This window comes from Leuresthes tenuis, unplaced genomic scaffold (assembly GCF_036924035.1).
Source record: "Leuresthes tenuis unplaced genomic scaffold, fLeuTen1.0.hap1 SCAF_11, whole genome shotgun sequence".
Classification (NCBI taxonomy): domain Eukaryota; kingdom Metazoa; phylum Chordata; class Actinopteri; order Atheriniformes; family Atherinopsidae; genus Leuresthes; species Leuresthes tenuis.
In genome coordinates, this window is record NW_027325365.1 from 19,075,898 (window position 1) to 19,092,751 (window position 16,854).

Below are 16,854 nucleotides of genomic sequence, written 5' to 3' on the forward strand. Positions count from 1 at the left end.
CTGAGGTGGCAGTCCACAGCGGTGACGGCCGCACCATGAAAAAGCTGTGATCAGCGAGATATGGAAGATAAACATCAAAGGTCACAAATAAGCCCTGTCAGAGGTGAAAACTCTCCACTAGTATACATTGTACTTGACCACTCTCCATTGTAGAGCGCTTGGCCAAGAGGAAGAGCCTCACCTTGGGTTTTGGCAAGTGAGGCAGTCTTTGTTAATTTCTAATGCATTTGGAAACTAGCAATTAAGTCCCACCCCTCCAAGCCCCCACCCCCCCAATGGACTGAGAAATTGACATGCTCTGGAGAGCTAGTGAGTAATTATATTTGTAAAGAGCAGTGATACAAGATACTCCCCTCTGACTGGGACTCATTACACATCATTAGAGAAGAGCTGCAACTAGCCACGTGCACGTGCATCGTGTGCATGTGACCACACACATGCACAATGTCTCTTTTTCCTCTGTCTCAAACACACACAAGCAGATCAATGAGCAGAAATCCAACCTCTGTTTGTCTTTGGTAAACAACCCTGCTTCTGAGACCCCTGACCCAAGCGCAGTGGGTCGAGTCCTAAAAGGATGGTCTGGATGATGTAAAACTGTACTCGATAATTAATCTGCTGATAATCATACTATGGTGGGTCAATAAGCAATTAAAGATAAGATCTGAGATGAATTGTCACTCATCTTAACAGGTTGAAACATGAAAGTTTGCAAATGGGGCCTCGGGAAAATTGCGCTCCACCCTTTGAAGCAATAATTACCATTACAGCAGAACAAGGCTAAGAGCTGCAGGAGGGTGATAGAAGACTCCTCTATAATTGGAACAGGAGTGCTGGTAATTCAACACATCAGAGTACCTGAAGAGAATCTGTACGCCTGTCCTCCATGTTCACCTCTTGTCTCCACAGCATTTCACCTCAGTTTCAACTTTTCTTTCTTTCGACACAAGTTAGCGCTTCACTGTGGCCACCATGTGCAGCTTATAAAACCACTGAAATATAGACCAAATCCACAGTGGCATGTCCTCTGAAAAACACCAAACAAATGCTTAATCTATATTTCATAACACACAGTGCAAAATCTTTCAATGATTTTGCTAGATTTGAGTGAAAAGTTAAAAAGCCCCCCAAAGACTGAATGTGTACTGCAGCAAAAATAGTGTAATAAAAATAGAAATTACAAAAAAAAAACATGAATTCACCACTGTTTAGTGCTGTTCAATTAGTGGGAATTTGTTGATGAAAACATTTTTTTTTAGTCTCCTCGTTAAAACTTTTAGCAAATGTGTTAGGGAGGGCTCTTGTTGCATAATAGTTTAGATTTATTGTTTCTGAGAGATGAGTTAAATATTCAGATTGTTGTGAGTATACAGATTGCCCAGGGACAGTGGGAGAGCTACATCAGTGTAAGAGAGTGTAGTTTTAGCTGCCTTGTCTGCTTTCTCCTTAAACTCGTTATCTTGTCTAATTTTCCCTGCCTCCATTATTCCCTTATCCCTTCAAGCAGCCTAATTAAACAGGCTTTCCTTTTTTTTTATTAACATTCATCTACTTATTTATGCCATATTTCTACACGAAACATATTTTTCTTTAGTAGAATCTATAGACATGTTATAAAGGGAAGTTAAACTGAGGGATTTATTCTTATCTGAATGCCAGATGACCAGATATTAGGCATGTGATGCTCTCAGATGAATGTGTCCACAACACTTAATCTGGTCCACTTAGCTCTGTTTGCGCTACATTAATTTTGTAACTGATACAGGCTTCCATATCAACAAAAAACTGGAAACAAAAGTCAATAGAAAATGAATTCAGATTTCTCACATTGTTGCAGTTTGCAAATGAATATCTTCACACAGCTTAGTGTTAATTGGCCCATCATGGTCAAATTTCTCTCTTGCCTTGGTTTTATTTGGCTTATATGAGTGTGTCTGTAATAGCAGTTTAAAGCCACTCCGTGGGGAGATTATCAGACCATGCTACAGCAATGGACATTATCGCTCAACTACATGCATTGCTTCTTCTCTGCTCATTGGTTAGGATGGTTGCTGGGAACTCACCACGAGAGCTGCTTTGTGAGCTGCATTTGTATCCATGAGCGTGCATGTTTTTGAGTGAGTGTGTGTGCATCATATGTGTGGTTTGTTTTTGCTTTGTCTCACTTACAGTGCCTGCAGTGTGCTTGATGATGTGAGTAGAGTGCACGCGAACGTGCTCAGAGTATTTGTATGTGGCGTTAGTCGGTGTGTGCATGCATGTAGAGTGACATTTGGTGAAACGTGGCAGCGAGAAAGGAAACATCTGACTCATAATTGAAGTGCCATGAAAGAAATATGGTCATGAATCTGTATTAGGCTTATGCGCTCAGCTTAAAACCAGCGGCATGAGCAGGGGGCGGATAGCCCAGCTACTCCTCTGACTACCTTCCCACCCTGCAGGCTGATTACAAAGGATACTCTAGAAAAATGACAGAGGAAAACGCAACGTATTCAAGGCGAGCAATCCTGATGACAAAATCGATAGGCCGTAGCGCTCTCATCTCCATCAAAAAGAGAGTCTCAGGATGAATGTAGTTGTGCCGCTGTGATTCACCCATAGCAATCATCTCAATGTCCTGGAGGATAAAGCAGCACTCTTCAGTCACCCTTTGCTCTTGACATGTGGAACTCTCAGACTGGCAAGCTGAGGCAGACTGCTCTTTAAAGGATGAAGCTGAAAATATTCTATATTTTTCACGTTGTAAATAAATGTCACAAAAACACCTAATCCAAAAATAAAGTGACCATCACATGCTAACAAGCATAGTCTGTTAAACTAAAGCTGGATCCCTGTAGTTTGTCACTGTTAAATGCCTGCTAGTCCTTTAGAAAGAAATCATGTCTCTGTGTGATAACTTGTCACAGGTTATACAGTAGAGAGCAACTGTTGATTATCTTGTGATTGTTCAGTGACACCCTTAGGCATTCCCTTGCCGCAACAACAACAACCATTAATATAGCCTATTTCTCTGGCCCACAGACCTCGACCGCTGTCCAGTTGAACACATACTGTATCAATGAGCAACTGTGTCCCGCTGGGCTACATGTATCCATTATGTTGAGCATGGGAGCTAAGTCCATCGACCATCCAGCTTTGGTAAATACAAGAACATGAATAAAAATTGCTCTGCAAAATACACACAAAGGTTTTGCTGCTACAGCTAACTCGTCAGCATAATTTTCTTCACTAGTCCTATTGCTATGCTACATTTTACATTTCACCACCAGTACATACATGCATACATTGACACAGAGCTTAAGTCAAAGCTATAGCTGAGTGATCTACACCCGTATTTGTACATTGATCTGCAGTTAGACCCTTAAAAAGCAAGGTTATTAGCTTCAAATAGTGTTTGATGAAGTGGTTGCCAAATAAATGTTGAAGAAACTGATATGATTGTGACAGGGATACACTGCAGATCTCTGATTGGTCAGGGTGAAACAGCATCTGTGGGCATACACAACAATGTCTCTACAGCAATGTATACTGACATACTGTCTTGTTCCATGAAGTTGTTTCAAGGTTTGGCAGTATATCATCCATGCCCATGAATTACATATAGTGTGCATGTCTAATGAATAAATAAGCATGCTTATTAATCCCATAAATAAATGTACAAATCAGCCTTTGTTCTCATTTGACTGGAGTTGAGTTCAGTACCATTATGATCACTCCCAAAATATATTAGAACCCTTCTTCACTAAAAACCTGTTGCAAAGTCATTTACTGCAATAACCACTTCATATTCCTCAATACTCTTTGCTTGTAAGTTGCTTGCGTCAGCTAAATCAATGTAACGTAATAAAGACACAGCAAAGTTGTGTGTCTTGTCGCAGTGTCACCACAGCTTCAAACATTCTGCAGTGATAAACTGCTGATCCCCCCAAAAATGAAACCATTGGACATTTTGTCACCAAGATAAACAGCCAACAAAATTTCAAGATGACATGCTCAGTAATATCGACTATATGTTTCACTCCTGACAGTCTTTTAGCACATAAAAACACCATGTTAACAACGTGGAGAAACTTCATAGTCGTTGAAGGGAGTCTTTACATATTCACAGAACGTCCTCAATTGGAGCCAAAATACTTTTGACTGAGCTTGAGAATGCCTTGGGAAGCTAAAAAGTATTGAAAACACATACTTACAAGACGGTGCTTTACATCATTTCTAGGGATTTGTTAACAATTAAGCAACATGGAATAACATCAGCTGTCCTTTATATTAAAAGTTGCCAACAAGTTGAATGAAACCCGAAGCGATATTTCAACAAGCAAACAAATACAGGTAGATAGCATTTTCTGTCCACAGCCACTCTAAATGTGAAAAATAAGTGTGGGGGGGAAATCAACTGTGTCATAAGGATGGATGGAAAAGGTACAAAGCTTGGGTAGGGTGCTAACAAACTCCATTTTATGTTGGTACAGCTGTTACCATGGAGCTCTCTGTTTCTGTGGCTCACTTTATTTCTTTTTTTCTTTTCTGCCCCCCCTAAAAAGAAAATACACACTGACACCCACACACACAAGTGTCTAAAAGAGGATTGAGCTGTGTGAGTCAACCTCCAACCAACTACAACCTCTCGTTCTCACTAATAGACCCCTCTCTGCTCTTCTATGTCTCCAGCACCACGCTCACCTCATCATTTCTTTCAGCTTTATTACAATCATTTCTTAGTTTATTCCAAATTTTAGCCACAACAACAATCCGACATTTAGCAGACTCAATTACTGTGATTATGATGCACAGGAACCACAACAAAATGAAGCAAAAGAACCAGTCCATGTTTTTACAGTTCTGTATTGTGTTTTTCCCTCTGCCATATTTCGAGAGCATGTGGCAATCAGTAGTGCTCATTACGCCTAGGTGCTCTACAAAGATGCCCCAGAAAAATGTCCTTGAAGGAGAGGTGAAGAGGGAAAAAAAAGAGAAATTAGGAAAATGTGCTTACCGAGGACTCCGACGCGATAGTTGAGAGTGATAACGATGACATTTCCATAGCTGGCCAGGACGCTCCCATCAATCATGTTTCCTGTCCCCTCCATGTAGGACCCTCCGTGGATGTAGACCATCACAGGCTTGGCCCCAGTGTCTCGTATGTCTGCAAGAGTCGCCATCATTAACACATTCACATTGTCGTCCACCCACTCCGATCAAGGGTCAGCTCAGATTCAGTAGTTACAGCACATGGTGGCCACAAACAGACACGCTGACTATCCCCTCCCAGATACCAGCTGTAATCAAACAGCTTATTGGCCTTCTAATGGAAATTGAGGCAATATTCTCTCAAATCTACTCTATGAGAAACAAATTAATGTCCACTTGAGTTCAACTCTATTACAATAATTGGCCATCTCAACTGGAAATATGGCTGGTCGTTTATCTCATATGCACCAAACCATTGGTTTTGTATCTGGTTGCTCATTGACTTCCAGGAGCAGCAGCACTTCCTAATATAGACACGCAGAAAGCCATGAGGGAGAATAAAGAGAGAGGTACTCTGACACCTTTCCTATGCAGGGAGAAGGCTAATTTGGTTTGACAGTGATAGGAGAAAACGCACTAGCTAATTACACAATGCTACCATGCACCTTCTTTTTACACAGGCCTATCATGCAGCAACCATTTATTTGCATAATGCTGCTTGGAATTGCAGGCAGTCTCGTTCCCTGTTTTAGTTTTTTGTAAAATACTGTTTATTTTACTTGAGAAGCAGGTTTTTGATACCCAGCTGGGCCACACTTCAGCCAGATAAAGCACATCTAGAGGTAGTGGGAAGAAAAAAGCCTCTGTCTGAGGAATAGGCTGAATTACTGACTGGCTAGTTTGAGCTGGGAGACAAGACAAGTAACTCTCTCTCATTTTCACTCCTGCTACCCTCCCTCCCCAGCCTTCCCCACCCCTCCCACATTCTGTGTAGCTCCCCCCTACCCACCCCCTCACTTTGTATCGCTTTCACTCACAGACTCTCCCCTGTCTCTCCCTGTTTTTTTCCCGCCTTCTCTCCATCTCTGTCCAACTCCCTGTCTTTTCCTTTTTTTTTTCATCCCAAGCCCTGAGAGGGGTGAGAATGAGAACGGGTAGGAGGGCAAAGAGTGAGAAAGACGAGAGAGAGAGGTGGATATAAAGATAGACTGGAATGCAGGAAAAAGGGAAGAAAAAAAAGGAAAAACAGGAATTAAGACTGAAAAAGAAAAAGAAAGCAAAAAATAAAGAAAGAAGCCATAAGCTCAGATTTAAAAGGGTGGTATTGTATCCTGGTTGCTATGGCGACTGAGAGCCAAAATTCTAAATCCTGAAGAATAGCTAATAAGTGACATCCTGCACAGCCTAATCTGCATCGATCTGCAGGCACTCCTCGTCATCATACACCTCTCCACATTAGCATGCTTAACGCAGAGGACAACTACTTTAATGCATTTTGTAATCTCCATGGCAGGGCTGAGCCTTGATTCACAGATTTTTTTTCTTTCTCCCTTTGTCATTCTTGTGGTTATTCACGGCCCCGTTAGGTTTAAAAGCAAAGCAATAACTTGTATATGATGTGGACTTATTTATGGCTACCTTTATCTTGCTGGTATCTGAGAAGGCTACACAGTGAAATGTGATTTATAGCTGACACTTCTCTATACACACACTTATCTTCCAGAGGAGGAGGAGGGAATGCAAGGGGTGAGAAAGCATGAAAAGTACAGTCAAAGAGGGTAGGGGGAGTGGGGAGGTTTCGGGGGGGGGGGTATATCCTACACAAGCTATTCAAACAAATGGGCCACAGATACAAAGAGAATGGCAGAGAGGAAGAAGGAACAGGGGACAGAAATAAGAAAAAGAGATTAGTCATGTCAATGTTATCAGTCACCTCTTTTGTTGATTCACATTGTGTCGCCATGACAACATCCAAATCCCTTTGGGAGAGGGATACAAAACATTGAAGCTCCACTTGTTCTAATCTATTTATTGAGTTGATCTGATGTGGGAGGTGTCACACAGATACTATATACAATTCTTGCTGACATTGATTTTGTTCTCAGAAGAAGGTACACATGCAACAGATAGCAACTGGTGTTTGGTTTACAGAGGAAAACATCCTTTCTGGATACATCTGCATCTGGGCTGTAGCACTGATTGGCTTAAAGGTCATGAGATGATGAGCTCCTCTAAACCAATCAAACCAGTGTGTCATTGGTAACTAGGTATGGCTTAATACTGTAAAACAGGCGACTAAGCTGCTACCTCAAAAAGTAGCTTCCTGATTCACTATCTGAGGCTAACATATTATTACATAAACACATATATCAATAGCATAAGGCTCCAGCACAGAGCTGTAGTACAAAAGAAACAGATATGTTTATTAATGCACAACATGGTGTATTTTTCATCAAAACTACATGCAAAGTGAGTTCAAAATATAGATAACAAATAAACTTATGTTTTGCAGAGGAACAAAAACTATACACTCTGAATGATGGAAATGCAGATGTAAGCTGATGTGGAAAGAGAAGTGAACTGAAGATAAAAAACAAACAATTTATGTACACTGTCGCATCAGTTTTCTCATAAATTTCTCGTCACCAGACAAATGAAATCATGCAACACTTACTTTGCAGTGACGCACACTCACACACTCCCAGCGCATATTCCATAAACAGCAAATAATTTCATCACTGGAGGAAAAATCAACTGATAACTGCACAGTTGATAAATAAATCTAAAGTTTTCCATTTAGACAGTGGGGGCAGTCAGACCCACAAATACATCACAAGGTATGAATTTTCGAAACGACTAAGGGGCACAACCTTTCAAAGGTGCCTCTCTGTGCCTCCAGACTGATTGGAGTGTCAGTGGGAGGCATAACTCAAGACTGAGCCCCTAAGTGTTGCTCCTGCAAGTGAAACCCACCAGGAGGGCTTGAAGCACTCCTTCCCTCTTCCGTTATCTTATTTTCTCTTTCAACCTGCACAACCACCCTTTTGCCCTTTGTCTCTCAGTGCATTGAAAGCAGTCAGTCATACATCTGACGCTGGGTGGCCCAAAACTGCCCTCGATATTGTGGAGTAAGACTGGATAATGGTGAATGGAGATAAGTGCAGGTGGCTATCAATGTGTCAACACTTGGGGAAACATGGTGGCTGTCAACAGCTATCAATTTGGAAGGGGGGGTGACAATGTCCTGGCAGGACATGACTTGCACCTACTGTAGAGCTCTTGTCAGACCAAGCTTCACGGCTCATTCATGGCAAGTTCTTTACTGGCTATAGTCACATTTTAAAAACGGACATGGTTTATCTGGAGAGCCCCTTGCAAAACAAGCAGTGCAACTGCAGTGAGACATGCTGCAGCGACTTTCAGAGCACTGACACTGTTCTGAATATCTTTGAAACTCTGGTTAATATTCCATTTAAACTGGACTAAATTAACTCTGTAACACAATGTCTTCTTTGGACTTTGAGTCATTGTAAAAGAAGGATAAAAAATCACAACTGTATAGCAGCTTTTCTGTATACAATGCAGTATACAGCATTTAGAACCAAGCACTTACCTTGTGAGGCAGCTGAACGAGATTGAGATCACAATTACAAGCCGTTTATGGCCACAGCAACTAAATAGCGTGTGACATATTACTGGCATTTATGGCCAGGTTTTAGGTGTGAGGACAGAAAATTTTTTTTAAAAACTGTAGCTTCAAAGGGGGGTAGTATAAGTGCTGCTATAGCATCAGTAAACTATAAAGTATTTTGTTATTCAAAGAGCAAATAAAAGCAGCAGAGGCTTTTATCTGTAGAAGCCCTGCTTTCACCCGTCTCTTCTTTTGACTGGCTTCATCAAGAGTCTAACTTTATCAGCTGGCTCAACTCGGTTGATCTGATTTGTCCATGATAAATACTGATAGACATCATCCAATCATAAACTATATTTAGAAACAGCCTGCATATTTCCAGTTTTCTATTAAGATTTTCCAGTTAGTTTTTTCTTGGCCATCAGGCACCAGCATTTCAGATCAAACTAACAAAAAAGCTCATAGCCCTTCCCCATCACAGAAGAACCAAATAAATGTTGACACTGGTCTTGTCCCTCTCTTGGCCTGAGGCCTTTTTAGCCTAAGATGGCAGCTTCTTCAGCAAAGGAGAATCTGAAAGGTTGCCTCCAACTGAGTCACAATACAGTTTGCAATCTCCCTTTTTACAGTTTGCTGCAGCAGGTCTGCCATTTTGTCTTTTACGTATGTGGGGATGGCTACCAGTTTTGGAGTGACGAAATCACCTGCACTAACACAAACAAATGGCTGACCCAACGTCCAAAACACTTGGATTGGAACACACTGAGATGCCGCCATTCCATGTTTCACATATTCAATCATTGTTTACCGCAACATTCAAAAACTCCTCCGACTGAAATTACCAGATAGTTTGTTTGCGTGATAACAGTGTCCTCTAAAGTACTGCCGCTATAAGCGGTAGGAGGGAAATACAACTCATATAAGCATTTCCACATGAGAACGGGTCAAATTTTTAAAAAATTTGCTTTGACACACCCCCAAATCCTTTTATGGACCCTGGTTGGATGGAGAGCCTTCAATCATTAATGTATTTTCAAGACCAGTACAGAATACCTTTTTTTTTTAATGTCTGAGTGACGTTCAGTTAATAACACAACAACAGTGTTATTAACACTTTTGATACTTCTGGGTTAGGATTAGAACACGATCATGGTTAGGGCTAAAATATATTCCTTTCTCAACGTAACTTTTATCTTCATTGACACCATTTCTACAATTCACACAGAATTGCCTCTAGAGATAGTATATTCTACAAACATATATATAAGTAATTTTGGCGTGCATTACCAAACACCCATTAGGGTTCTATTGGTTGATACTTATGTTCAAAATTTTGCAAATGAAATGTTTATGCTACAGGACTCTCAGAGCTTGCACAAGATAGGCAGGATAATAATATATCAGAGTATGTCAAACTCAATAGTGTTACTTAGAAAACCTGACACTTCTGAGTAACAGAGAAAATCTGACTGGCATATTGTATAAAAAGGAGATTTGTAAGTGTATGCTCCTCTATGAATATTGACATCCCTACAGTAAAAGTAATGGGAGGAATAACCTTCGTGCGAAGGTGACTTCTTGCTCCCTGACTGCTGTGTTTGTGTGTTAAATATGATGTTGGCAGCAGGGCAGACAGAGTGTGTATGTGTATGAAGGATGGAAAAAAGAGAGCGACATGGATATACAATGGCTGAGTTAAATGAGAGGGAAGACACCGAGAAGCCTACAAGGCTATTAGACAAAGCCCGATACAGCTGGCCTGGATCTGGATGAGAAGAGGAGGCAGTAGAGATGCTGTCATTCCCGAGACTCACAGATAGCTGTTTTTTTCCCCAAGTGAAAGAGGAGTAACCCTTCAGTCCTTTAAGGGAATCTGCTGACTGATCCACAAAATCTGACATTATACACTGCAAAACCACTGAGGGGTTAACGACAGCACACCAACAAACACATTAAAGTGCTGCACAAAGCCCACAGACGTGCTGTGGCATTGCTTAAGGAAAGAATCAAAGCTCTCGGGGAACTTATTCTACAGCGTATTCCCTAAAATTTTCAACAGTATTGTGTTTTACATTTTTACCCTCCCAACCATTTTGTGCAACTCAAAGGTGAAAGGCAAAAGAATATTTAAAAAGTGGTGGTAGAACTATGGCTCTCCTACCCTTGTAATAGCTAAAATGATGCCCTATGGATCAGCTATTAGCAGAAACTTGTGTTAGCTTATCTTGGAAAGAAGCAGAGCTGCAGCATTCCAAAGATCTCTGAGTAAATGGGTTTCAAGGGGCATGATTCCTCATTCTTGCCACATCAGAGAGAACAGGATAGTGGCAGAATGGAGAGAATGGTGTGTGAATCGCTCCCACTGTCGATTTACCACTCTCCAGGCTGCCTGAGCTGAGCTGAGGGCTTTGCTGGATGGGGATCCAGCCAGGCCTGTGCAATGGAATTAATGGTAATACCCAGGCAGGTGGAGCTCAGCTATGCTGTCTGGCACAGCAATGATGGGAAGTGTCTCTAAGGGTGGGGGTACGTCTATGCATGTGTGTCTTCTTCAGCGCTTGCTTCTAGAGCTTGGAAGCAGGCATTGTGTACATGAACAAGTGTGTGCATTTGTGCGCTCACACTGGGCGGAAGCATTCTTTAGAGTCTCGAAGTGCCAAATGGCAGACGACCACACAGATCTATTTTTCATCAGAAGAGGTGGGCTGAGGCAGCAGTGGTGCGAGACACTCTAGAGGTGGAGTGGGGATGGCCACCTCTCACTGCCTATCGCTAGACCCAGTACCTCAACACCACTGCCGTGTTCCACCTGGGAGATTTAGCTCCAACACAGAGTCACTTCCTCTATTTACATGCCCACCTTTATCTAACAGCAGCAGGTAGGTGATTGAAAGCTTGCACTCCCTTTTACAGTGCAATAACAACCTCTGTAAAATTTAGCCTTGATTGTGGGCTGGTGTAAATCACAGAAACTTGGCCCACACAGTTGTGTTGCTGTAGGGAGTGTTGTGTAGAATTTGAATGCACTTTGGGGTGCCAGGGGCTTGACTGTTGCTCAGAAAGACTGGCAGACACACAAAAGGACAGATAGCAAGACACACACAGAAAGACAAGAAGGAACAGCCTCAGGAACATTAAGACATACACAGAATATAAAGCTACTATATTCTGTCTTACATATTTCATTTTTGTGGTTGTCTTTTTGTCTGAGTTAAATGTTTCTGTTAGTCTTTTTTGTTGCTAACTTATATATCAGTCTTCTATTACATGTGCTGTATTTCTTTGGCAACATAAGAAATAAGGTATTACTCCAACAATTGTTAGCACAAGAATTTAGGAAAGTCTGTGGAGGGTTATAACAGGGAGGAGGGCAGTTTCGATATATTGGATGGAGGGAGCAAATTAGCCCTGGATAGACAGACTGCCAACTGAGACAGCATGGTAATGCTGGGATGAACAGACTGAGAGATGGAGGGGGTACACAGAGGAAACAGACAAGAGAGAAGCTCTCTCAGCTGAATAAGAATATGTGGATAAGAGACGCCTCAGCTAGAGAGTGAGAGTGGGAGTTCTGCTAGTGTTCTGATTCTATTTGTCCTTCAACTTGAATAAATGGGTGATTTTTCATTGGTGATGCATACACTAAAATTACTATCGAGTAGGAGATTGCTATTATCCAAGATAATAGTACAACTACTTGTGTGAGCAATTGCTCACACAAGTAGTTGTACTATTATTTTGGCTAACAAGGGCTTTGTGTTTTGTGCAACACACTTTTCTTCACTGAGGTAACACCTCTCTGTTAGCGGAATTACAGTGGAACTAAGGGAAATCGAATCAGTTTACACATTCGCCAGAACAATAAAAATCCTCTGGATCATGTTTAGTGACTGATGGCCATTTCTGTCAAATATGCATTAGTTACAGTGCTGTGGCAGAGATGCTGCCGGGACTGTATTGTGCTTCCTCCGTGATGCTCCGTAAACAGCATTAGTTGCGCTCAGTAAAGAATAGACTTGTCACATTTTCAGTGGGGCTAGTCTAGCACAACAGCTTGGAGACCAAGCCAGTGTGTATGCATGCAAAGACTTGCCAGACAAAGGGATCGGCACTTGTCAGCAATTTTGAACGGACTTAGGGCTACATACTGACGCACGTGAGCTCACTTGAAGGACGACAAAGCTGAACATGCATGTACGCACACACAGTCAAGTCAGAGGCTGAGGGCAGTTTGGCTGCAGTTGCAACAGCTTGCCCTAGGCTTGAATGCGGAAACACCTGTGTCAAAGTGATGCCATGGCAACGCTTCCTATTCCGTGATCAAGGCCAGTGTGAAGCTTCTTCCCGAGAGAAGAGACCTGTGGCAACAGGGAAGGGGCTTCCAACCAAAACCTTGAACATCTGGACAGAGCCACTCAGATCTACAGTATCCATGTGGTTCTCTTTAATAAGATATTGCATTTTTTTTTGCTGTAAACCAAAACAAGACCAAATGCAAACTCTATGCTAACATTTTAGACAAACAACTAAAAGGATATAGTAATTTACTGTGACATTTCAGTTGCCTACTAAAAATAAATCTTATATGCCCTTAACGTGTGCTGAGGACTGAAGCAGCTTCTCTGTGGACTTAAAGTAGACTTTCAATAGTCCAATCTATAATAAACAAATTGAGTGTAAATAAAGAGCTTTACTTTGATACCTAACATCATGCTTTCATCACCTGCCCGACTGTGGTAGAAGACGGCAAGGGCGGGGCAATTTCAAGGGTTTGATTTAGAGTCAGAGTCTTAAGCTGTTTCTGTTGCAGTACAAGAACCGTCTCTCATTCTAATCTCGGCAGAGATCCACCCTGAGCCAGGAATATCCCAAGATAAATATGGAAAGTGAACAATGCGATTGCTGAGCAGCAACTTCCCATTTTCTACACCTCTCGTCTCTAATCCTCTTCAGCAGCACTCCTGAACTGCCGCTCCTCATCTAAATCTGCAGGCAGACCTGGCGTATAGTCTGATATTACACTGCTGCCTCTCTTTCCATCTGCCATTATCACCACCAACACAGCTGCTGGCCACACCTTAAAAAGGAGATTCAACCGCTGCCTCTACCCTTGTAATAGCAGCTTCTCCACTCACTGTGTGAGATAATAAAGTGAGTCAACCTCGGCTCGGTTATCTAAACAGCTACCAGACTTTATCTACCTCTAAATTTAGATGCTTAGGAACAAGACCAATCGCACTCACTCACATGCACTCTTTTTGAAAACACTGTTCTATGGATTGCGATGAGATTTGGGGTGCTTGATGATGGTATTTGAAATTACAAAAAAAAACAAAATCATACAAAAAAATTCCTTAACGATCATTAAACAGTGATATTGTTTTAGAGGGAAATCATGCACCAGCTTGTTCACCATGGGAAATACCTTCATCTTCATCTCCGTCGTTGTCCGCTAAATCCTCGCCCTGTTTTTTTGCACGGACCCCTGTTATTGAAGCAGGGAGAGACATAGAGAGGCACAGGGAAATTCAAAATAGCAATGTTTGGCAAAAACAGATGGGAGAAGAGGCATTTCAGTGAGTGCAGTAATTAAAACCACATGTGGATAAAACAATGCTCATTTAAACGCATTTGCATAACAAAATTTCATTTGTTGCACACAGCGCACTTAACAAAAACAGAAACATAAATCATTCTTTTAGTACACAAACTCTAGAACCTATACAGAGTAAAAAAAAGAACACAGTTTGCTGAAATTAACTTGACTCTAAACACCAGTTATTGCAGCCTATTGGAAGCAGAGTCATACACCACTGACATTTTCAGAAAAAGTCTTTGAGATTTATGAGAAAACAGAAAAGCAAACCAGTGTTTGGGGAATGTTGCAAAAATTAACAGTTAAATGATGTATGTCGGACTTTTTCAGTTAGCCTTTCACATATTGACTACTTTCGAAAGTCTTTTGACCTTTTTGGAATATGAACTCTATGGTACATGGGTCGGTGCACAGTTAAAGAGATAATAAAAAAAACTAATATAATAGCATCATTTGTAAATAGCATTACTGAGAACCTGAAAGATTTTAGGTAAGTGTAGCCATGTTGAAAAATCCAGTTGCAAACTTAAAGCAAATGCGCATGTAGGGCTGCCAATTCTTCAGAGGTACATATATCTGAATAAATCACAATATTTAAATCATCGATATCATGTAAAATCAGTGATTTGTGCAGTTATTTATGCATCTTTCTTTGACCTGAACAGTAGGTAATATGTTGTCCTTGTGTTATGTTACAGTAGTTAAAAAACTACATCCCTAAAGTGGCAAGACACCATGTGCAAATGTAGTGTCCACATCCTATCCTCACCGACCTTTTATACTGGAAAACTCTAAACTGATAATGATTTTTTTTAGTTGCTCACCAGCAGCCTAAGCCCCTAAAGATATCAATACCAGTTAGTAAGTTCACTGACCCATCAATCCATCCATTCAACAGTTCATCATTTTCAGGCAAGACTAAAAAGAAATGTGTTATTTTTGGAGAATAACCTTTTATGTAGCACCCTGTCAGTTCAGATTTTCCAACTGAATAGTGCCCGATCCTGTAGGTTGTAATGCTGCTGGTGACTTTTCCTCCTGTGCAACCACTCAGCCAGTATGAATGTGAATCAATAACAAATCAGAACATCCCAACTGACATGGAATTCACTAATCCATTCATTATTACACAAGTATGAGATGTCCTCTTGGAATAATGTTTTATTAGCAGAAATGGGTTTGACCCTTATTGAAGCACAAGTCACTGCTACCAGCTTCACTTAAAAGATAATTAACAACAGTTTTCTTTGGAAAACTCTGGTCTTTCTCCATGTCAGACATTATAAAATCCTTCCCTTTCTCACCAACCCCTGAGCAAATTATTAACTTATTCTTCACGACCTTTAACAGTCTGAAGATTAATTATCAGTAAAGACGATCTCAATAACCACAAATGAGACTGTTCAGTACAATAATTTAGACGACGTTCAGGAGTTTTCTGCCCCACTGCTCTGTTTTTTTCAGTTACCTTATGAGCGCTCAGCATACCTACTAAGCTGTTCTGTAATAAACCCCTTGAATGCTGTCTCCCTTCATTTTCTACACTGTCAATCTTAGATGTATCATAGACCATCTGCACATATTGTGTACTGTGTACGCTGCATGTATGCTAATATTTTATCCTGATGTGTGTATGAATCCATCTGCTCACTTCTGATTCCCTCTCCTCCTCCTATCCTCCCCTCTCTTCTGCCTTCTTGTTAATTGATACTGTAGATGTAATACACTGTAATGCATAATGTAAAAGGCTGAGTGTCATGACATTTACTGAGAACATTTATTCTCTGAAGTAGGGGTGGCTTTTGTTATTTTTTTTCGTTTTATCATTATTCTGCGGTAAGTACAGTGACCTTGGTCAGGTTATTCATCAGTTTTCTATTATAATGAATAATTAAGTTTGAAGAATATGGGGCTTAATATGAGCTTCAGACACAAACACAATCATGTGACTATGAAAACTAAAGCTAAATGCATCATTTTTACTGGTAATGGGAGATTGGTGGATGGAACAGGCTTTGAGATTGTGACTGATTCTTTAACACCTTGATTCTAGAGAGCTTAATGTCTCTTAATGTTACTTAATGTCTAGAGTTGTAGACATTAAGTTTACAAAGTATTGCATATCAGTTTAGAATATGTCACCATGATGCCAAACACTCATTCCATAACACATTAACTAGGATAAAGAAAACATTCAAACTACCTTTTGATGCTTGCTTTTAAACATTAGATTCTTTCTTATTGAAAATGTATGCAAGCTGCTTATTTCCTCTAAAAATTCAGGTAACTTGTGTTAATTTGAAAAGTGTAAGTCAGTAAATGTACGTAATCAATTTGCAAATTTGTATTGTCTTATCGGTCAACACTTTTTGGTAGAAAATAGTTGTTTCCATAAAGATTCATAAAAGTTAGAATACATGCATCTAAACCTGCTTCTAAAAAGGATTTCCTTGCACTCCGAGTCAGAAATCAACACCTCTGTAGCACTCACACATACCTAAACACACACAAAATATTTAAATTTCATGCTTATGTATATTTCGAAGGTTTTAATAGATACTTTTGTTACATGCCAAAAATATGTTTTTTTCTGGGTAAAAAGAAATACGCTAAATCTCCTTTGTCAGGATATTTGAGAGGTCAAGAAAATGTTACA

At 40.6% G+C, this 16,854-nt stretch overlaps 1 protein-coding gene across 2 annotated transcripts in view; it reads right to left on the reverse strand.

The window, feature by feature from the left end:
- nlgn3a (neuroligin 3a) overlaps positions 1-16,854 on the reverse strand; it is a 126,491-nt gene that overhangs the window by 74,708 nt on the left and 34,929 nt on the right. The window contains exons 4-5 of one of the 2 annotated variants that reach the window (XM_072395952.1): positions 14,028-14,087; positions 4,997-5,146 (exon numbers count right to left, since the gene is read on the reverse strand). In XM_072395952.1, the coding sequence (XP_072252053.1) occupies positions 4,997-5,146; positions 14,028-14,087 (210 nt within the window). The remainder of the gene's footprint in view (positions 1-4,996; positions 5,147-14,027; positions 14,088-16,854) is intronic. The other variant, XM_072395953.1, reaches the window with a different exon arrangement.